The sequence below is a fragment of the Pogoniulus pusillus genome, chromosome 31 (assembly GCF_015220805.1).
Source record: "Pogoniulus pusillus isolate bPogPus1 chromosome 31, bPogPus1.pri, whole genome shotgun sequence".
In the NCBI taxonomy this organism is placed as follows: Eukaryota; Metazoa; Chordata; class Aves; order Piciformes; family Lybiidae; genus Pogoniulus; species Pogoniulus pusillus.
The window spans coordinates 8,950,099-8,973,282 of record NC_087294.1 but is presented as its reverse complement, the minus strand read 5'-3'; the positions used below and the strand labels follow the sequence as shown (position 1 = coordinate 8,973,282).

At 43.3% G+C, this 23,184-nt stretch overlaps 1 protein-coding gene across 6 annotated transcripts in view; it reads left to right on the top strand.

Annotated features, from left to right (window-relative positions):
• The window catches only part of PDE7B (phosphodiesterase 7B), a 391,225-nt gene that overhangs the window by 348,259 nt on the left and 19,782 nt on the right, over positions 1–23,184 (top strand). For all 6 annotated transcript variants that reach the window (XM_064169330.1, XM_064169326.1, XM_064169329.1 and 3 more), the window contains 5 exons: positions 8,983–9,134; positions 10,376–10,439; positions 13,556–13,651; positions 15,667–15,767; positions 17,221–17,352. In XM_064169330.1, coding sequence (XP_064025400.1) covers positions 8,983–9,134; positions 10,376–10,439; positions 13,556–13,651; positions 15,667–15,767; positions 17,221–17,352 — 545 coding nt within the window. The remainder of the gene's footprint in view (positions 1–8,982; positions 9,135–10,375; positions 10,440–13,555; positions 13,652–15,666; positions 15,768–17,220; positions 17,353–23,184) is intronic.

Below are 23,184 nucleotides of genomic sequence, written 5' to 3'. Positions count from 1 at the left end.
AGTAAATTTGTAGACCTGACCCTCTTGCTTTATCCTCTCCACATTCCAGCACTTTTCTGCTGATCCTGATCTTGGAAGTCTCTTCCAATCTGGTTGATTCTATGTTGAAAAAAAAAAGGTTGAAATGCTGTTAGACTCTGCAAGCACAGTTGTAAAGCAGTAGCTGAGTACAGAATGTCTTTGCATCCTTGTAAGAGGGCAATTGTTAAACTGTATGAGTCAAAGGCAGGTGCTGGAGGAGCTGATGTATTCTGCATCCTTCTGAATCAGCTGGCATCTGAAAATTAATAAAGCTGTTGTTCTCCACTGGTGCTGCTGAGTGACCTCTTTTATTGCACAATGATGTGCAGTAGAAGTTAAAAACTAAGAGAAGATACTGTGAAGGAAACCTCAGAGGCCTTATTTGAATGCATCACCAGGTTGTTCACTTAGAAAGAGCAAGCAGCACGTAGTGAATGTCTAGCGCGGACTTAAAAGCATCCTTGTCCGAGTTTTGTTGAGGTGATTGTTTCTGCATGGTAACTCAACCCTTGTTAGCATAATCTCTGTAGTTTTTGTGTTCATATGGTCCATGGGCTTGTACTAACACAGCAGTGAGAAAGAAACCTGACAGAGGACTCGTAGCAGTTTCTAGTGCAGGAAGCACCTTCTGGAACTAGCAGAGGTTGAGGTAGGGTGAGCTGTAGGTCAGGTTAAGGCAAGTAGACTTGTGTAACTGGAGGAACTATATTAGGAGACAGAAGGCAGCCACTCATTCCTGTAGCTTATTATCCTCTTGGGAGCCACCATGTACTATCTACACATCATCTATGGTCTTACAGTGTGTATGCAGAGCAGTCCTGTGGAGAGGGACCTGGGGGTGCTGGTGGATAACAAGTTACCCATGGCACAGCAATGTGCCCTTGTGGCCAAGAAGGCCAATGGGATCCTGGGCTGTATTGGGAAGAGTGTGTCCAGCAGATCAAGGGAGGTTCTCCTCCCCCTCTACTCTGCCCTGCTGAAACCCCATCTTTTATACTGTATTCAGTTTTGGGCTCCCCAGTTTAAGAGAGACAGGGATCTGCAGGAGAGGGTGCAGTGGAGGGCTGTGAGGATGATGAGGGGACTGGAGGGCATGGCTTATGAGGAGAGGCTGAGGGACCTGGAGCTTTTAGTCTGGTAAAGAGAAGGGGATTTGATAAATGTTTATAAGTATCTGAAGGCTGTCCAGGAAGGGGGAAATGCTTCTCACTTGCTCCCTGGGATAGGACAAGGAGCAATGGGTGTAAGTTGCAGCAAAAGAGGTTCTGCCTCAACACAAGGGGGAACTTCTTTACTGTAAGGGTCACAGAGCACTGGAACAGGCTCCCCAGAGAGGTTGTGAGGTCTCCTATGGAGCCTTTCAAGGCCTGTCTGGCTGTGTTCCTCTGTGATCTGTGTTAGATAGCATTGTCCTGCTCTGGCAGGGGGTTGGACTGGATGATCTCCTTGGGTCCCTTCCAACCCCTAACATCCTGTGATACATACGATGTGCCTATCAAATTACTTAAAAAGAAAAGGGCAACCATTCTTGTTGCCTGCTAAAACATCTTGGGATACGTGCTGTAAGCTCAGACTGCCTGCATTATGAAGGCAGAAGTTAACCATTATGAGGAATGCTGCTGTGAATGTGTGTGTAATTCATACAATATGTCTATGTAATTCATACAATAACTTTGCTTGGCACACAGAGAAGGGTTTCTCTGACTGCTGTGCTGAGCAGTAACTCCACAGGATATGAGAATGGACATCTTTCAAGAGGCAGAGATGATGCCTTTTTTAGGTAAACAAAACACTCAGAAGTTGCCAAAATTATTAAACAGAGTTCTCAAGGGAAGCTGCATGGGTATAAACAAAAGCCATTCTTGTTTGTCTTTCACATTCATTTCAAAATTGCACATAATTATTAAATCTTTCCCATGTGAGTCTTGGAGTTGATGTCCTTTAACTGTACAGTATAGTATATGTTCTAGTTCCTATAGTTTCACAATTGAAGTTCAGTAATATCTGCAGTCATAGAATCACAGAATCAACCAGGTTGGAAGAGACCTCCAAGATCATCCAGGCCAACCTAGCAGCCAGCCCTATCCAATCAACCAGACCATGGCACTAAGTGCCTCATCCAGGCTTTACTTGAACACCTCCAGGGACAGCAACTTTGGTTCATTTACTTGTAATTCAATGTAGCCTAATTAGGAATAGCTATCAATAGCTTTTATATTCCATAGTCTTTATGTGACTTATATTGAGTATTGTCATCACAATTTTGCATTTCCAATTTAAATGGAAGCTTACAGTTCTCAATAAATGAGTGCTATGTTCAGTGTGTTACTATAAGTCATTAAAATAGACCCTTCATTTCATCTTAATACTGCATCTTGAATTTGTGTCAGCTTGTGAATCCCATATGCTGGGAATGGCTTTTCACTGCTGAGAGATTTAAGTGCAGCTACTGAGCTGAGGGCAGAATTTGAGCATTCACTTTCAGCTGCCTCACCTTTTGATCTTGTTTTTCAATCATCTTTATTTTTTTTTCTCTCAACTTCATATAGCTGTGCTTGTTTGACACTGATCTTAGAATCATAGAATCAGCCAGGTTGGAAGAGACCTCTAAGCTCATCCAGTCCAACCTAGCACCCAGCCCTGTCCAATCAACTAGACCATGGCACTAAGTGCCTCATCCAGGCTTTGCTTGAACGCTTCCAGGAATGATGACTCCACCACCTCCCTGGGCAGCCCATTCCAATGGCAAATCACTCTCTCTGGCAAGAACTTCTTCCTAACATCCTAACCTCCCCTGGCACAACTTGAGACTGTGTCCCCTTGTTCTGTTGCTGGTTGTCTGGGAGAAGAGACCGACCCCCACCTGGCTACAACCTCCTCTCAGGTAGTTGTAGACAGCAGTGAGGTCAGCTCTGAGCCTCCTCTTCTCCTCATCTTGGAAGGGTAAAGAGAAAATGATGACCACAGGATCACGAGATAATGAGACTGTAGTGGTTTGGGGCATGTTGGAGAGGTGCAGAATGAGTCCAGTTTTATGAAAATACAGAGCAACATATTGTAGGTGATCTTTTTTGCATTATATATTGTAAACCAGTGCTCATCTGAAGCAGCAAGTGATGTTTCAGAGATGCTGCCTGACAATGATTAGATTTCAGTTAAGACCTCTATTAACTACAAGGAGCAGCATGACAAAGCAGTGGCAAGTTTGATGGTTCAATTCAGAATGTACATTTCACAGTAAGGAATCATTTATTTCAACCTAATGTGTTTGTGTTTTGGTATGTATTATTTGTGCTACTGAAATAGTCTTGCAACCTAAAGGATAAAATAACCACTTCCTCATAATCTAACATGCAGCAGCTTGCTGGGACTTGGGCCAGACTTCACCCTCAGATCATCCACAGCAACTCTCCATGGGAGTTTTAAAGATATCTGTCTTTAACTGAAAAAAAAAACAAACCCAAAACACACCAAAACCCATTTTAACTTAGATAAAAATTCGTTGGAGCAGCTACTTGTTTTTAATGTACCAAAGAGAAGCGTTTGATACTTTACCATTTAAACTTGTTACCTGAAAGCAGCGACAGTTTGGGGGCAAAGGTGGAATTAGGGGAGCTGAGAAGTCAAGAAGCAGCTGACACAAGTTTAAAAAGTGTTTTGCTATGCTATCCAGGAATTAATCTGAATGCCAGCAACTTGTTAGAAGCACTTTATAAATGAAATGTGAAAACAAGTCTACCAGTTCCTCCACATGTTGCTGTCACTGGGCAGCTGTTAGCACCTACATTACTCACTCCTTCAACAGGCCATGAAATTGTTCCAGCTTTTAAAATGTGTGAGAGAATTGAGGCAGGTGCTGGCACATCATAAATGAAAATCTAACCTTCAGGCTAGTACAGAAGCGACATTGTTGCTGTTTGCATGCTGGAAAACACATGGCTTGTCAAGTTGCAGTAAAATTATTTAGGTTATTAAAAGTTGCTGGGGACCTTGGGCTGCCTACAAGAAGTGTGAGGCTTGTTTTGTTGTGCTTGGCTGTGTGTCACAGTATCACAGTATCATCAGGGTTGGAAGAGACCTCACAGATCATCAAGTCCAACCCTTTACCACAGAGCTCAAGGCCAGACCATGGCACCAAGTGCCACGTCCAATCCTGCCTTGAACAGCTCCAGGGACGGCGACTCCACCACCTCCCCGGGCAGCCCATTCCAGTGTCCAATGACTCTCTCAGGGAAGAACTTTCTCCTCACCTCCAGCCTAAATCTCCCCTGGTGCAGCCTGAGGCTGTGTCCTCTCGTTCTGGTGCTGGCCACCTGAGAGAAGAGAGCAACCTCCTCCTGGCCACAACCACCCCTCAGGTAGTTGTAGACAGCAATAAGGTCACCCCTGAGCCTCCTCCTCTCCAGGCTAACCAATCCCAGCTCCCTCAGCCTCTCCTCGTAGGGCTGTGCTCAAGGCCTCTCCCCAGCCTCGTCGCCCTTCTCTGGACATGCTCAAGCATCTCAATGTCCCTCCTAAACTGGGGGGCCCAGAACTGAACACAGTACTCAAGGTGTGGTCTAACCAGTGCAGAGTACAGGGGCAGAATGACCTCCCTGCTCCTGCTGACCACACCATTCCTGATGCAGGCCAGGATGCCATTGGCTCTCTTGGCCACCTGGGCACACTGCTGGCTCATCTTCAGGCGGGTATCAGTCAGGACCCCCAGATCCCTCTCTGTGTCACTCAAGAGCTGTTGGATTACTTGAGGAAGAAACTTGCTGCAGAAAGTGCTCACGTACCTGCTGTTGGAGAAATCAAAAAGTGAACCATCAGTGATCCAAAGAAAAACAAATCTTAGTGGCCTCTCTGAAAAAGCTGTCAGAATAGTACCACACGTATAAGCAGCGTGTAAAGTCATAGTTTTGTTTCACAACACAACATTTTCAGATGCTTAAGAGTTTTTTCATAAAGAGAAGTAGCAGAATAGTGAGAGTCATCTTCAGTCCATCACTATTTTTCCCTGAGTTCTTGTTTACATGGGAAATCCACTGTGAATTGCTGTGTAGCTTCATATCTCAAGTGATCTTTACTCTTCTCGGAAAGAAGTGCTCCCATTTCCAGTTTCTTGCAAGGTTCTTCTTATCATAGAATCATAGAATCAAGCAGGTTGGAAGAGACCTCCAAGATCAGCCAGTTCCAACCTAGCACCCAGCTGTAGACAATCAACCAGACCATGGCACTAAGTGCCTCAGCCAGTCTTGAACAACTCCAGGGATGGTGACTCCACCACCTCCCTGGGCAGCCCATTCCAATGCCAATCACTCTCTCTGCCAACAACTTCCTCCTAACATCCAGCCTAGACCTTCTCTGGCACAACTTGAGACTGTGTCCCCTTGTTCTATTGCTGGTTGCCTGGGAGAAGAGACCAACCCCACCTGGCTACAACCTCCCTTCAGGTAGTTGTAGACAGCAATGAGCTCTGCCCTGAGCCTCCACTTCTGCATGCTGCACACCCCCAGCTCCCTCAGCCTCTCCTCATAGGGTTTGTGTTCCAGGCCCCTCACCAGCTTCGTTGCCCTTCTCTGGACACATTCCAGCACCTCAACATCTCTCTTGAATTGAGGGGCCCAGAACTGGACACAGCACTCAAGGTGTGGCCTGACCAGTGCTGAGTACAGGGACAGAATAACCTCCCTTGTCCTACTGGCCACACTGTTCCTGATCCAGGCCAGGATGCCATTGGCTCTCTTGGCCACCTGGGCACACTGCTGGCTCATCTGCAGCTCCTCTCTACCAGTACCCCCAGGTCCCTTTCTTCCTGGCTGCTCTCAGCCACTCTGTCCCCAGCCTGTAGCACTACTTGGGGTTGTTGTGGCCAAAGTGTAGAAACCTGCACTTGGCCTTGTTAAGTCTCATCCCATTGGCCCCTGCCCACCCATCCAGCCTGCCTTTGAACCACGTCTCCTCTCTTTTTCCAAACCATGTATCAGCCTGCACAACTACGCTTTGCAAACACCACAACTGCACGTGGGGCTCTGTTAAAAGTTCAGATGAAATTATGGCTTTAGGAAGCCTGCATATTCTTCTTACTAACAATAAGATAATTCAATTACTCTTAATTACTGATTTAATCACTGTATAAAAACCCTGCCTCTTTTGTTTTGTGTGTCACATTTGGCTCTCCTGTATGAAAATCACCCAATACAGCATTAGGGACTTAAAATTATGCTGATACTGAGTGAAAAGCACATATTTTCTCTTGCATAACCAGAAATACTTCTGTTGCCTGAATGTATTTGCTTTCCCAACTGTAGAACTAACACATTTTCTTCATTTATTAATTGCCTTAATTGCTAAGAACAGCTGATAATACAATAGGATTATCAACATGTTCTTACTTCTTTTCCTTCTCTCTCCTTTTCCAAAAACAAGTCTTACATTTGGGCTGTCAAATTGAATTTGGAGGTGACTTTTGGTGTCACATTTTAGCTTTTATATCCAAGATCACCTCATATGCTAGTGCCATGTGATTTTGCTCTCTTTTAGTGACACTCCTCTGAGGTAGCAAGGTAATGCTGTTTTCAGTTGTATAGTTAGGAACCAGGCACAGAAGAGTAAGAACAACTTTCCCATACTTAACTCTGCCTAGCCATTTAGACTCCCTCTAAACTTACTGTTATCCCCCCCCCAGTAATGACATGTAGCATGATCTATCAGGTTTCTCAGTGGCTTAGCCTGGATCACACTGAAGCCTGTGGCAGGTAGGATATTGAACTTAGATCTTTGTGCTAGTTCGAAGCAGGCTAGAATGCTTTGGTGAGAGAAAGCAGGTAATTGGCTATGAAAGGAAAACAATGGTTGTGTCTCTTCTCTCACAGTCCCGCTGAGAAACATAGAATCATAGAATCAACCAGGTTGGAAGAGACCTCCAAGATCATCCAGGCCAACCTAGCACCCAGCCCTAGCCAGTCAACTAGACCATGGCACTAAGTGCCTCAGCCAGGCTTTTCTTGAAGACCCCCAGGGACGATGCCTCCACCACCTCCCTGGGCAGCCCATTCCAATGCCAATCACTCTCTCTGTGAAGAACTTCTTCCTAATATCCAGCCTATACCTACCCTGGCACAACTTGAGACTGTGTCCCCTTGTTCTATTGCTGGTTGCCTGGGAGAAGAGGCCACCCCCCACCTGGCTACAATGCCCCTTCAGGTAGTTGTAGACAGTAATAAGATCACCCCTGAGCCTCCTCTTCTCCAGGCTAAACAGGCCCAGCTCCCTCAGCCTTTCCTCATAGGATTTGTGCTCCAGAAGTATGGGAACAAGAAGTAAACATTAGATAACATTCTCCATTTTGTCCTTTACTTTGCTTTTGGCTTCAGACTGAGCAACATCTCATTAACCTTGCTGCCACTAACCTTCCTTCTTAACCTCTTGGCTGCACCTCTATTCTTTTCTCAGGATTGGGGTAAGGTTGAGAGGGGCAGGGGGAGGTGCTGGGGTGATTGAGAGCCCTTCCTGGGGACTCAGGTTTCTGGGAGGGCTCTTGTGCTTCTGTATTGTTTTTACCTTGTATATTTTTGTATAGTTCTGTCTATAACTGTATATATTGTAAATAGCTGCTTGTATATTGTGCTGCTGTAAATAAATAGCTTCATTTATATTCCTGGAGATCATCTGAGTTAGCTGGGGCATTTCTAAAAGTGGGTGTGGGGGGGGTGGGATAATAGCCAACCCACCACAATCTTCCAAGTTCTGGATTGGTGCTTTTTTTCACTGGAACATATTTCCTTTCTTAAATAAACCAATGTATTATGCTGAAGTATTACAGCCATGCAATACTGTTCCTTCACATGGACTGGCAAGAAGCATGAACTTTATGATTTTTGTATCAATGCTTTAAAGTTTTTGCTGTTTTGTTGTTGGGGTATTATTATTATTATTCTTTGTGATGGTTTGGGTGTTACCCTACACACACACTTAAGAAATCACCCAGAATAGACTCAGCAGAGCTGGAAATTAGAACAAAGCTTTATATTTACAGCTTAGCACAATATACAAACAGATATTTACAATATATACAGCTACAGACAGAAGTTTACAAGTTAAAAAGTAATAGTGTCCTGGGTTAGGGTGGGTCCCTCCCCGGTAGAATAAACTCACCACAACACAGATTTATTTTTCAAAGTGAGGGAAAGATGAAATTGTATTTCTTATAGTGTAAGTACAACAGAATAAAGAGAAGTAAACTACTAGAGACAAAAAAATATAATAACCTTTAGGAAGATAGGGAAGGGGTCAAGTGGCAGTGAAGCAGCAAAAGCAGCAAGCAGCCAAAACAGCAGCCAGGCGCAGGCAGGCAGGCGCAGCTCAAGCAGCAGCAGCCAGCAAGGGGGAAAGAACAAGCTGTGCTTCTAGGCATAAAGCTCTTGATGCTCCAATGAAATGATATTAACTTATCCATTGTTGCCATTATATGGCCTGTCCCTGGAATGTTCACCTCTCCCCTATGTCTGAGCTAGAAAATCAGCTCAAACGCCACATGCAGAAACACAGCAGCCCTCCCAGAAACCTGAGTGCCCAGGAGGGGCTCTCAACCACCCTTCCACCTTCTTCCCACCCCTCTACCTTACCTCAGGTCTTGCCTTATATTCAAGGAAAGTTTGGAGGGTTGGCCAGGGAGGTTAGGAAGCAGATGAATTAGTCACACAGACAATAGGTTAGGATAGAGAGAGAGGTGCAGCCTGCAGAGCCCAGACAGTGACTGTGTTATCTATGTTTGTGTTCTTGTTCTTGCACATCTCAGCAAGCCTATGAGCAAAGCAGACATCACCACTGTTTCCTGTTCACAGCCTGTAATCTACTTCTTCTCACCAAAACTTTGTAGCTAGCTTCAAACTAGCACATTATTATTATTAAATAATTGAGCATGTCATCCTTCATCCTGGATTTCATTGTTTCTGTACTGCTTGCTTTTTGCAGATAGTACACTCTCAGGGGAAATTGGAACCAAGAAGAAAGTGAAAAGACTGTTAAGTTTCCAGAGGTATTTCCATGCATCCCGGTTACTGCGTGGAATTGTACCACAAGCCTCTCTGTACCTACTGGATGAGGACTATCTTGGGCAAGCAAGGGTAAGAGAGGCCTCCAGATCTCCATTTCTTTCAGTAATATTCCAGGGAGTGTCAGGTTTATGTCAGTCTTCAGATAAACAAATGTATGGCTGATCTTTCTTAAATGCCCCACGTTACTCGCCTGCCTTACAGCAAACAGACTGTCCATACCTCTTTTGTGGGTACAGCTTTAGAAGCTTAGTCTCAAAGCAACTAAGAAAATGTCTAAATCTCTTCAGCATTTTCTGTTTCTGTCAAGTGAAATTATAATCTGGATCTATTAAAGGATAAAGGATCCCTGGGTGAGTTACTGATCCAAGTAAGTGCAGCCTTGATGCAGGATTTAGTTCATCCACTTGAAAAAAGACAGCTGTCTCTCGGTTGGTATGGAGCAGCTATTAGGCAACCCACAATAGCTCTCTGGAATGGCAGACAGGGAAAATTCACTGCAAAGAGCTTCACAGTCATCACAATGTAATTCTCTTCTCTTGCAGCCCTTAGAGCTGCTTTGAATGGCATTTCCTAACAAAACTGGCTCAGCCAATGGCACTGGGATTATGTGCCTAGGCAATTTCTGTTCTCTGCAGGAGAAAATTATATGACAGGTGTTAGAAAGTAATTAAGAATCCAGATCTGGTTTGAACATGAGCTAAGTAGTGGGAGTGAACACATATTTCATTCATCCATATGCCATTGTAGGTCATACCGTTAGGCCAGATAGTCTTTTGACTCGAGCAGAGTAGCTGTAAAAACACTGTATAATGGCATGATGGAGTCTTCTGTGTGGCTTAGTGGGCTCCACAGCAGCACCAAAACCCAACTTTTTAAAAGCTAATCTTGGGTATTGGTCTGTTTAGCAAAATGTAACCTGTGTCTACCATGAGCTCTAAGATTGTGTTTTGCTGTAATAAGAGCCTAAGAGAATTTGTACCAAATCGATTTGGAGGCAAAAAAGTTGTGCAATAAAAGGAAATATTTTCATGAAACTTTGTTTTATACTATCCCCTGTTTTGAGCTCCATTTAGAAGGTATTTTTTAGTGTCAGTTACCAAATCTCCTCAGTTAAAAGTGCACGTGATATTTTATGCTGTATAGCTAAATTTGGTTCCTGGTGTCTGATACTTCAAGCGTGTCTATAACTTTCCTGAACCTAAAGCTGCAGTAACCAAACCTCTAATAATTAGCATGGAATAACAGCTTGAATCTGCTTTACAGTTTGATATGACAATCATCTGACTTGTCATGGTTGGTTTTTTTTCTAGCACATGCTGTCCAAAGTGGGAATGTGGGATTTTGACATTTTCTTGTTTGACCGCTTGACAAATGGTAAGTGATTTTAACAAGCTTTTATTTTAGTCTCCCTCACATATGACTCTTCTAAGAACCTCCTGTTAATTAATTGCTAAACATTTCCCTTTTAGTTTATAGAAAATAGATTTGACACAATTAACTTCTCTTAAAATCATATCCATGGGACATTTCCAGACTTTCCCTAAAGTAAAGGTAATGTTGAAAGTGTGAGTTTGTATTAATCTGATCTCCTGTATTTGTTACGGTCACCTTTTCAAGGAGGTCTTTCAGTTTCCTTTACCTGGGAAATACCAAAAAGGCATGGTAAATATTCCTATTAGATAGATTTGACATAGTTAACTTCTCTTAAAATCATATCCATGGGACATTTCCAGACTTCTCCTAAAGTAAAGGTAGTGTTGAAAGTGTGAGTTTGTGTTAGTCTGATCTCCTGCTTTTGTTACGGTCACCTTTTCAAGGAGGTCTTTCAGTTTCCTTTACCTGGGAAATACCAAAAAGCATGGTAAATATTCCTATTAGATAGATTTGACATAGTTAACTTCTCTTAAAATCATATCCATGGGACATTTCCAGACTTTTCCTAAAGTAAAGGTAGTGTTGAAAGTGTGAGTTTGTGTTAGTCTGATCTCCTGCTTTTGTTACAATCACCTTTTCAAGGAGGTCTCTCAGTTTCCTTTCCCTGGGAAATGCCAATAGGTATGTTAAATATTCCTGTTAGATACATTGGTTGATAGGTCCAGACCTCTGTCATCTGTCAGTTTCTATTAAATACCTGTAACTGAAGGTACCTTTGCTTCTGTTCAGCAGCAAAAATTAGGAAATTCATTAAGACAATAATGTGTGAAGTGTTTTGTCTCAACAAAAAAAAAACCTGTAACAGCACACACACACACCAGTGGCTAGATGTTCTCTCTTCTGTATTGTCCATAGGAACAAGATCCTTCTTCCCTCATCCTTGTTGCCTTGTTGTGGTTCAGATTTGTCACCCAACAAATTGGACATTTACCCTCTGGAGCCAATTTACCACAATTACTCAGAAATATGGAAATTAAATGAAATGCTGTTTACAAAAGTAGACTAAATATGTACAAAGAATATTGACATAGATTTACAGTTTAACAACAGCATGATACCCCCTTATACAATATTTCAGCTTGCTCTCTCCCCCCATCCCTGGACACAAAGAGGTCCAGCCAGCCCACTGTCTCTGCCTCCCCCCTGCACCTCACAAGCCAAAACAGAAGACAAGCAGCCTGCATGCAAGGTCAGAAGACAGAAGCAGAGTAGCCAGAAGCAAAGCAAGGGGCAACTGAGAGACAGAGAGAAACAAGCTTGTGCTGTGAAATAGAAATTATTCAGCAGTCCAATAGAATTGAGATAAACTTACCTTGCATCATTCTGTGTTCAATCCCTAGACTCAAATTTCTCTGGAAAATCCAGGCATAGCCTCAAAACTGTAACAATCTCCAATCTAATTAGGTTTGGCTGAGGCAGAAGATGTAGGGAAAAAAATAGGCTTAGAGGGTAATTCAGCAGACTGATAGGGAAGAGTGGAAAGGACTGCAAATGGCAAGGGAAGTGAAAGCATAATTCTTCTAAACTACCTTTCTGTGCCTCTGCTCAGTAATCAAGGCCAAATATGTTTCCACATTGTTTCCATACCTCTATTTATTTTCTTTCCTGAGTTAGGTTAAATAACCAAAATATGCCCTTTTAACATCCTTTATACATTTTATGGGTTTATGGCTTGGTTTGGGGTGGTTTTATTTTCCCCTCCAACTTTTCTGGAAGCACTGCTGCTGAATTATGAAGTGCAGACTTGACAATCCTGTGTGTATGTGTAGTTAATCAAATAACACTAGTTAAGCTGAATTTTGCCAGTGTTCCCAGCATTGGATTCATGGTGAGGCCAGTATAATGTTACAGTGGGACCTGACACTGTAAATGCTGCAACTCATTTTTCCTGTCTGCATCATCATTACAAGATGCAATTGTGGCAGAGCTAGGTACGTGAGTTAATTACATTTGCACAGCCATGTGTAAAATAAAAGAGTTAATTATGAGCTGCTGATTTCTCAGTAATTAATTAATTAGTAGAGTATGGCAAATTGAAGTGCCAGAAAAGACATTCTCTCCTTTCTGTTCTTTCTGGAGGTAGACCTGGATTGTAAAGATGATGTGGTTCTCAGGCAAGCCTGTTGAAGGATCTCCAGTTAAAATTATGTCAGACTGGCTTCTGTGTTGTGTTAAAATGGCAAATGTGAGTTTATGGCACCTAGACAGCAGAGTGGTACTCCAGTGGTGTAGCTGTATGTGGTGGTTTGGCCCTAGCTGGGGGCCAGATGCCCACCAAAGCAGCTCTATCACTCCCCTTCTTATATGGACAGGAGAGAGGGGAAAGTATAAAAAAAGCCACTGATAAGATAGAAGCAATTCAATAATAACAATAAGCAGAGCAATAGACTGCACAAAAAGTAAAAGCAGAGAGAGAGAGATGTTTGTGGGAAGCTTTCTCCTGCAGCGGAGCATGAAAGGTAAACATCAGACCCGATCTCGCCTCTCGCCAGCCTCCGTACCCCGACAGATGTTAGTCTCTACTTTCCATCAGCAGGACAATGCTCGGTCTCAGAAAGCTTAGTTCACTTGGAGGACAAATGCCATGGATGAATCTCCCCAAACTTCCTTCTTTCACTTCATTCTTATGTCTGAGCTGACATGATATGGCCTGGAATGTGCCTTTGGCCAGTCTGAGTCAGCTGGCTCAGCTGTGTCCCCTCACCATACTCTTGAGGTGGTGAGATGTTGGAAAAACCCAGCCTGGGTGCTCAGCTCGGCAGTAGTCAAAACACTGCTTTGTTATCAACACTCAGCTACAGCACTGGAAAGATGCTTTGAGGAGGATTAACTCCAGCTCAGCTCAAACCCACTACACTGTACTGTCAAATCTTCATTGTATATAGAAGTTATCTATAAAAGCTACTTTTGAGTATATGAGTGTCATCTAAGTGACATGTAATAGGATCTAAGGTGATAGGAGCTGATAGGAGCTAGGGAATTGTATGATTTTTAGTCTTCCTAGGTTCATAACTGCATGTTAAGGGAATCTAAAAGTTGTTCCTTTCTGCTTTTAGGAAACAGTCTTGTAACACTGCTTTGTCACCTCTTCAATGTGCATGGACTTATCCACCATTTCCAGTTAGACATGGTTACATTACACAGGTTTCTAGGTAAGTGCTCGCCTCAAAGACATCTTTAAATGAAGTTTACAGCTTAAGTAGGGCATCAGAGAAGGCACCAGCTTGACCTATGTGTCTCCATAACATCATGATCTTGTTGCAGATATGTCAGTGAAATATTTCTGTGATATATATTAGCTTAGGATTTACAGGCACTCGGGCACTTGGTTTAGTACCAATTAAGTCAGTGGAGTGACTTCAAAAGGCTCTGGCACTGGACCGAAGCATCCCAGGACCACAACTGCCCTGGTGATTTAAGAAACAAGTGTGCCATGCAGAGCTGTGGCCAGCTGAGTAGGCCCACACAGGCAGACAAACATTACAGAACCTACCCAGGCACAGTACAATTGTGGTGCAGTGTAATTATTTTAGTGACTAATAGACCACTGAGACTCAGGGCAGTTAAAAGCTTATGTGCAAAATTTAACAAATTATATCAAGCTGTCTGCACTGAATAGTGTTGATGAAAGCCCCTGCTGCTGTTACTGCCAACAAAAATATTAGCCCCATGCTGTCAGTGAACCAAAAAGAAGAAACTGGCCAAAATCAATTACTTTTTGCATCATGGTTTGCACGCAGCTGAATGCTGGTTTGTTAGGCTGTCAGGCAGAGTTTCCAAGGCAGGGGCTCTTCTTTAAGGCTCCTTCTGGAAAGCATTCCTCTGGTGCAGAGACAGACAAAATCTCCCTGCTGTTTCTAACTCCTGTGGGCAGCCATGAAATGAACACTCAGATAATTAGAGCTAGTGGTATTCGGGGTTTAAAGGATTACCTACTGTAACTTTAGATGCTTGTGGGGCTGGAAACAAGCTTAAAGCTAGGACTTTCTTTGGCATTCCCCATGCTGGAGATAAGTGCCACAGGAAATCTTCCCACTGCCTTTCTGTTTGATTAGTTTGATAGTGTCTAGGAGAGTGCTTTGGGCAAGATTACATGCAGCATCCAGTGTTCGTGTGTTGTTACACCAAGACATGACATTGCTGTCTACAGCTACCTGAAGGGAGGCTGTAGCCAGGTGGGGATTGGTCTCTTCTGCCAGGCAACCAGCAACAGAACAAGGGGACACAGTCTCAAGTTGTGCCACAGGAGGTATAGGCTGGATGTTAGGAGGAAGTTGTGCACAGAGAGAGTGATTGACATTGGAATGGGCTGCCCAGGGAGGTGGAGTCGCTGTCCCTGGAGGTGTTCAAGCAAAGCCTGGCTGAGGCACTTAGTGCCATGGTCTAGTTGGCTAGGGCTGGGTGCTAGGTTGGACTGGATGATCTTGGAGGTCTCTCCCAACCTGGTTGATTCTATGATTCTAAGACCATCTAATGGTGCAGGCACTGCAGTAAGAAGCAGGTGGGTGTGAAGCACACACCTTGATGATTTTCTGTGCAAGTGAAAGCTGAGAGTTAAAAAGTTGATGCTCAGCTGGGCCAGGTCAAGCACTGCAAACTAAAACAAGAGGGACTGGCATTTTAAAATGAATATATAGCTGTGACTAATATGATCACAGAAGATTTTGCTTCAGATGCCCTAGTGCTGTATCTTTTGATACTTTGCCTGAAGAATGTATAAATGCCCTTAACTGTAGTTAGTTACTCAAATAACAAATGATGCCAGGATATCAGAGCCTCACCCCTGCTGCTGTAAAATAGGTGGTACTGCCTTAATGACATATTACTCCCCTATGAGAGCAGCCTAAATAATTATACTCTGTTGTGGATAAATTTTCCTCTCTTCCTTATTTATTTTACTTCTGAATGAGTGCCTTCACTAAGGCAAGAAAGAGTTGATTTATGAACTAGACCCAGTATACCCCCTTGGGCCTCACAAATCCTTTCATACATTTTTTCTCTAGAGGTATCCCAGTAAGAGCACCAGTCTAAGTAAGCTGCAGCTATTGGAAGCAACTCTTTAGGCAGCTGCCTGGAAAACCTCAAATTGTATTTTAAATCCAGCTCCCACTCGTGGCCCTGGCATTCAGAGGCAAAAGAATCTTTTGTTTTCTCTTTTGGTTCCCAGTTATGGTCCAAGAGGATTACCATAGCCAAAACCCATACCACAATGCCGTCCATGCTGCCGATGTCACACAAGCTATGCACTGCTACCTGAGGGAGCCCAAGGTAATGCCAACCTTTCACTCTGATGTTGCTTTCAGATAATTCTCAAATCTTTTTACCAGGATTGGGAAAAAAAAAAAAGCCCCAAACCTATTTTTAGATAGCAGAAAATGATTGTGTGATTGAAGTCAGCAGTGAGTCAGTAGCAGAGTCAGCTACAGATTACAGACATTCCAAACAAGCTACTGGAGTCACTTCTCATCACGCAGGCAACATATCAAAGTGCTGTCATATGAGCTTTAGCTACCCTGACCATGTGCACCAGCCATCCACCAGTGGCTGCAGCCCTTTCATCAGAGCAAACAGACTCCCATGCCTCAGTCACCTCAGGACGTAAGCTGCTCACATCAGTATGTCAAAATATAAAACTGGGCAGTGCAATTAATCCTTTTGATTTTAGAAACTGAAAAAGGGAAAAGTGATCCCTTTGACTCAGTCTGGAGCCAGGGTATCCTCTGCACCAGTGCACAGCAGCTTTTGACCGCTCACAACATGAGGGTGTGCTGTTGCGTTAGGTGTTACTGGAAGCCACTGTAATGCTGAGCCAGAGTATAAGAATATAACTGATCTTCTTTGGCTTGACTTAAATGAAGGGAAGTTCTGCTAGAATCAGCAGACTCTTAGACCAGAGTATAGCAGTGCTGAGGACAGGAGCAGCCCTCCTGTATTGCCATCTCCTAGGAGATCTGTCAGACCCTTCTGTCAAGAAGCGTGGATAACAGCCAACATCCAGAATCTGTACCGTCCTGCTCACCATTTCTCACCCTAGATGTTTTCAGTTCATGGACCTATCCCTTGTACAGAATCATTGGGCTGCTAATAACTACACCACTCTCAGAAAATGCCAAGATGTTGGGTTTTTTTCCCCAGTAATAACAATGTGTGCTTCTGAATTATTAGTGTAGCAGGAAAAACAAAATCTGGGCAGGTTTTCAAAGGTGGATATCTGAAGTTATGAAGGTAAATTGTGTTCACCAATAAAACACCTGTATTTGAACTGAAATACAGAACAGCCAAGTCTGAAATTTCTGAAGTTTATAACACAGCATTCTACACAACACAGTGCTGTGCTAGGAAAATGAAGCCTGGTGTCGCTAAATACTGTGTGAGGCAGAGCTCTCATCATGTGTGCTGACTTGTGCCAACCTGCTGGTGTATTTATTTTAGGGTTTTTAATGGAATCTTTTAGATTATGCTTAAGCACTTCTAGAACAACAACCCTTGTACTGCCAAAGATTAGAACTACAAACTGTAGTAAAGTCTGAGTATGTAGTGTGATATCCTTTTAGCCGTCCAACGGTCGCCTTAAAAGTGTAGCTCACAAAATTTGTCTTGTATTTGACATTTGTGTACAAATGCCTACAAAAACTGAGCAATGCCATGATGTCAGCTGGGAAAAAAACCCAAGCAGTAGTGTTTACTGTTCATGTACTTGTGATTAACATGTGTGATTCAGCTTGCCAACTTCCTCACCCCGCTGGACATCATGCTTGGACTGCTAGCTGCTGCGGCTCATGACGTGGATCATCCGGGGGTCAACCAACCCTTTCTGATCAAAACTAACCACCACCTTGCCAGCCTGTACCAGGTAAAACTGCTCATCGAGTTGGTAATGTGTAAAATGGTGTCAAGGACAGCTTGAAGTCATTTGCAGTGAGCTTTAATGCCAGATTCTGTCAGCAAGGGGATCTTGATCAAATCAACAAATCAAAGGCCAAAGAATTTCAGTTAAGCACCTCATTGGGTGTCTCTTCTTGCAGCAAAGCTGCACAGGATCACAGGGTGTTAGGGGCTGGAAGGGACCCCCTGGAGATCTTCCAGTCCAACTGCCCTGCCAGAACAGGACCATAGAATCTAGTGCAAGTCACAGGGGAACGCATCCAGACAGGTCTTGAAAGTCTCCAGAGCAGGAGACTCCACAACCTCTCTGGGCAGTCTGTTCCAGTGCTCTGTGACCCTCACAGTAAAGAAGTTCTTCCCCATGTTGAGGTGGAACTTCCTGTGCTGTAATTCATACCCATTGCCTGTTGTCCTATCCCAGGACACAAGTGAGCGGAGGCTGTCCCTTCCTTCATGACACCCTCGTGTATTTATATACATTTATTAGATGCCCTCTCAGTCTTCTCCTCTCCAGACTAAACAGCCCCAGGTCTCTCAGCCTTTGCTCATAAGGCAGTGCTCCAGTCCCTTCATCATCCTTGTAGTCCTCCCTTGGACTTTCTCAAGTAGATCCCTGTCCCTCTTGAACTGGGGAGCCCAGAACTGGATGCTGTATTCCAGGTAAGGTCTAACTAGAGCAGAGTAGAGAGGAAGGAAAGCCTCCTTTGATCTGCTGTACCCCAGGATCCTTGTGGCCTTCTTGGCACATGGATAGCTTCTTGTCCACCAGGACTCGAAAGAGGTTGCAAATGTTAGACTTTGTTGAGGACAGTGTCAGATGTTGTTGAGTCACCTGAGTTATTTCTGCTGTAGATCATCTAGGGTAAGGAACTGTGGGTGGGAAATTTAAAATCACAGCTAGACAATGTGCACTTCATCTTCCTTCAGTGAGCAGGAAAGCAGCAGGCGTGTTCTAACTTGGCATTGCATTAAAAGAAACTTCTCCTGCGTGTGGCTCTAGTCAAATTAAACACACTGTGAGCACCGCCGGTTTTCAGAACGAAGCAAAAGGAAGGTGGATGAAACCAAAGGAAAAGTGAGAGATTATTTACACAAATGTGCCTAGAGATACAAAGAAAAAAACTTGACACCAGCCACTGTAGGTCACACCACAGGCTGTCTAGACCAGTATCCTGTTTCTAAGAGCAGCCAGTAAAAGATCTCAGAGGGTAGCATAAGCTCAGGATAAGTACAGAGTTGTCCTTCACCTGGCATACATCCTCCCAGCTCTGGCGTGCACCACAGAGCCTCTTGTTCAGTAAGCACCAACGAACCCATCCTGCCCTTATTTTTGGATATGTTTGTAGTTCTGGCCCATGGCAGTCACTGTGGCTCTGGATTTTAGCTACCCCTGTCCTATGTGTATCATCTTTGCACACATATATGTATTGCATTATGCATACACAGACACACTGGAGCGATGTTAGAAATCACTTTGATTGCCCTAGCCATAATTCATAGCTAAAAATGGAGGTGGCTTTGATTCCTAGTCTTTGCAAGAGTCAGCTTCCAAAGAGCCTTTGTTATAAGGTATTGGAAGCAAAATAGCACAAGTTAAACATGAATGTAGCTGAAGAAGCCTCACTAATAGCTAGGTAGCTTTCCACACATCATTTGCCATGACGTGATTACTGCTTGAAAGAGATTCTCTTGTTTTCACCTTCTCAGGCAACATTTGGGTTTTCCCATCAGCAGTGGATTGTGTCAGCTGTCCTGCCCTGAGATGCAGGAACAGGCTGGGCTGTGGGAACCTCAGCCAGGGCATGGGGTTGCTCAGACACTTAAAACTTCATGACTGGCCTCGTCACAAGCTGATGCAGCTCATTAAGTCATAGGCATATGTGTCTGGTACATTTTGATCCAGTCTTTCTGAAATGTCAGGCCAGCTGAGTGGGGAGGTAGAAAAGCCAGGGAACTAAGCCAGGGACTTCGGGAAGGTTATGCTAAAGATCTTTTGAAGAGGAGTGGCTGGTCCCATCCCACAAAACCCCTGGTCCTCTAACAAGGTGTAAACAACTCCTTCACACATTAACAGTGGTAAACATTAGTACATAATGGTGTTATAAAGTCAAACTCACCTGAAAGAAAGGCAGGTAAAATTAAATATTAGCATCCTGGAGAGGTGGTTTCTGCTCAGCTGCCTGGGCTTGAGTATATTTTCAAATGTTGGTTAGAAAAGGCAGAGACAATACAGAAAATGCAGTCCTCTAACAGCAAATGTGATTTGTTTTTTAAAGGACAGTCACTGGAAAGTGTGACTTACATTATTGTATCTGAATTTGATCCCAGATTGTTCCCAAAGATTTTAGCAGTATACAGTAATGGGTGCCAATAAAAATAACAGTGCTGGGAAAAAAGCTTTGCTGAAGACTTTTTTAGTAAAAAATTTAGACTCAGTGAATAGTCTTTAATAAATTAGATCCCTCTCAAGATTAGTACTTTAAAGTGCTTGAAACTGAAACAGCAAAAAGGAAAAAAAGTTCTAGTGGGTTAGGGTTTGAAATAGGAGAACCACAGAACTGACTAGAAATAGCCAAATGAAAGTGAGGTGGGTTAGTATTATGGAGGGGGGAATTAAATAATGCAAGATTATATTTATTCCCCAAATTAATATTGTTTATTAATGTCGATATTCAGAACTCTCACCACCCCTGACCACTAATTTTAATAATAATTGTGTCTTCCATTTTACAGATAATAACTAGATCTAGTAATAACCAGCAAAATATATAAGCATTTGTGATGGTTTGGGTGTTACCTGCCCCCCCCACTTTGTAAAGTCACCCAGACTAGACTCAGCAGCTCTGGAAATTGAATGAAGCTTTAGATTTACAGCTTAGCACAATGTACAAGCAGATATTTACAGTATACACAGTTATATACAGAAATATACAAGTTAAAAGGTAATACAGAACCACAACTCCCCTCCCAGAAACCTGAGTCCCCAGGAGGGGCTCTCAACCACCCTTCCACCCTTCCACATTCCCCCTACCCCCCAACCTTACCCAAGATCTTGCCTTATGTTTAAGGTGGTATGGAGGATTGACCAGGGGGATTAGGAAGTAGGTGGATTAATCTCAGAGATAGCAGGTTAGGTAAGAGAGAGATGCAGCCCAAAGCCCAGACAGAGAGCAACTGTCTTGTCTGTATCCACATTCTTATTCTTTTACATCTCAGCAAGCCTATGAGTGAAGTAGACATCACCATTGTTTTCCTTTTCACAGCCTGCAATCTAATTCTTCTCACCAAAACATTCTAGCTAGCTTCAAACTAGCACACCATTAATTGAACTGCAAGAGAATGTTCTTACAGCCAAATACCACTCGCAGTCAATATACCACTTGCCCACTAGGTGGACTCGAGGAACTCCTTTCTGCTTATGGCAGAAGGCAGTGGTGAATCACAAAGAGGCTTATTGTTACCCAACTAGCAGGGCTAGCCACAGTCCCAGACACTACCCACATGCTTTCAGGGAACTCTATCTTGTTGGCCACTGAGACTTGATTCTTCCCAGGCTTCTGGGGAAAGGAGGCAGACAATCTCTGGCCTTGTCTCCTGGCTCCTCTGGATGATCTGTGTATCTCCAGGACTTCTCATCTTGGCAGGAGACTTTCAGATGTAGGCAGGATGTCCTGCAATGTGCAGTCTCTCTGTCTATGCTGACTGATTGTGTGGAGGCATTTAGAGCCTGTGCCTGCCTGGTAAACACATGACAGTGGAGTTTCCAGACAAACAGGAAGGCAGCAGGCAATGGCAGCAGCAACAGTAGGCACGAATGCAGTGGCAGAGCACGGCAGAGCGTGTTGCATTTACCTGCATATCTCCTTTTATCAGTGTGGGCCCAGATTAATTGCTCTTTGGACAGGGGATAGCCAGTCAGAATGGCAGTTAGCCAAGCCTGACCATGTTAGGTGAAGTCATAGGCTCGCTTTGCCCAAACTGCAAAAAGCATAGTCCTTGCACAAGGCAGGCACAAGCTAAGCATGAGTACCTTGTTTAGCACAGGACCAAGACAAGGCTGGGCAGGACAGAGTCCTTAGATTTAGTGGCTCCAGGTTCTTCTGTCTTCTTTCCTGTGGTTGCTTCTCCCCGTAACAGAGGGAGGGAGAGCAGAAAACCATGCCTGGGCAAGCCAAGACATGTATAAGCCTATTTTGGGCCTATCAGACCTACCACAACCATTAGGAACTTTCCCCCACACACTATTGAAATGTACCAGACCATCTCAGACAGCATTTACAAGCATATAGACAAAATCTGTTAGAAGTAATACAGAAATCCAAACTCCCTCCTGTTGTAATCTCTAAGGTAATTTCCACAAGATTCTGTTGCATGTAAGGCATGATAGTTTCCCACTCAAGTCTCTGGCATGACCAAGGTGTTTGAGGGTGTAGCAGGTGACACTAGAGGTCTAGAGGTCATTTATTTCTCCACTGAGGGCTACAACAGAACTCCTTGTGCTGTTGATGCAGACTTTGCTTCTAACTTTCATTGGCCATTAAAATGAAACATAGAAGTTTTATTCTTCCTTGGTAATCGTTGTCTTAAGTCTCTGGTAGTCTTAAAAGTCACAAGCCAAATGCTGCTTGATTCATGTCACTTATCCAGTGTTATTTCTGCTTCTTTTGGATGAAAGGAGCTCATAAATCAAGGCTGCTTCGCCCAGATACAATCCTGCCTTGTAGTTATCCAAAGTTCAAACCTAATGCTAGAAAAAGTCATAATGCCTTAAAGGAAAAAAAAAAAACCAACTGACCTATTTTGCTGAAAATTATTTATGACTTCCTTAATGATTTATTTTTTATGTGTAATTATTGTATTAAATTGTAATAAATATAATTGGGGTTTATTTATAATTATTTATGACTTCCTTAAGAAAGCAGATGGCATCGACACAACTGAAATTAACTATTTCTGTTTTACTTCAGCAATGAGAGTTGAGATAGATCTTTGTTTCTTAAGTGGAGGGTAGTGGTTTGGAAGCCTTGCAGTGATCACAGACAACATCTGTAGTACAAAACAGATGTCAGAAATCTATGACAGAATGCCTTGCAACGTTAATGTGATGCATATAAGCTAGGATTTGAGGGAAATACTCTTTGGGCATCACTTATGACTTTGCAGCCTTCCTTAAAGCACCTTTTCTGACTTATAGCATCTCTTTTGGGTATTTAGTGTGTAGCTAAGGCTAGCTGCTCAATGACTAAGAAGAGATGACCATACTGAAGGAAATGGGTTCTCCTTCCACTGTGAATTTCAACAGAAGTTTTCTCTGCACCTGATTAATAGCAAGTCTTCCTTATCTTAAAGTTATTATTCTTTTTCAGACTGGTAAGTCAGATGCAGTGGTTTGAATGGCTCAGGGAAAGCCACACATTGGAGATTTTGAGATAGTCTTAAGTTAAAAGAAGAAAAAACAAACAAGGATTTTCCTTCATGGATTGTGTGGCACAGCAATCCACTGGTTTTAGGCAGAAGATGTGACAGAGGCTTCTGTTGTGGAGCTGTTAAAAAAGCCCTCTCTGCTACTCAGTTTGAATAAAAAGAAAAGGTAGGGGGAAACAGAACTGAGAACCCTGATCTGTAAGCTAGGATGCAGACTTTTCCCTGCTTGGGTTATCTCCCCACCAGCCTGTGCAATCAGATAGCTCATGGCAATTAGTCTTAATAAGGTGGTAAGGAGTTGCTAGGTGCAATAGTTGCCTGTAGTAATTGTTGGCAGCAACTTCAGGGATTCTGGCTGCTTGCATTTAAGAAGGGA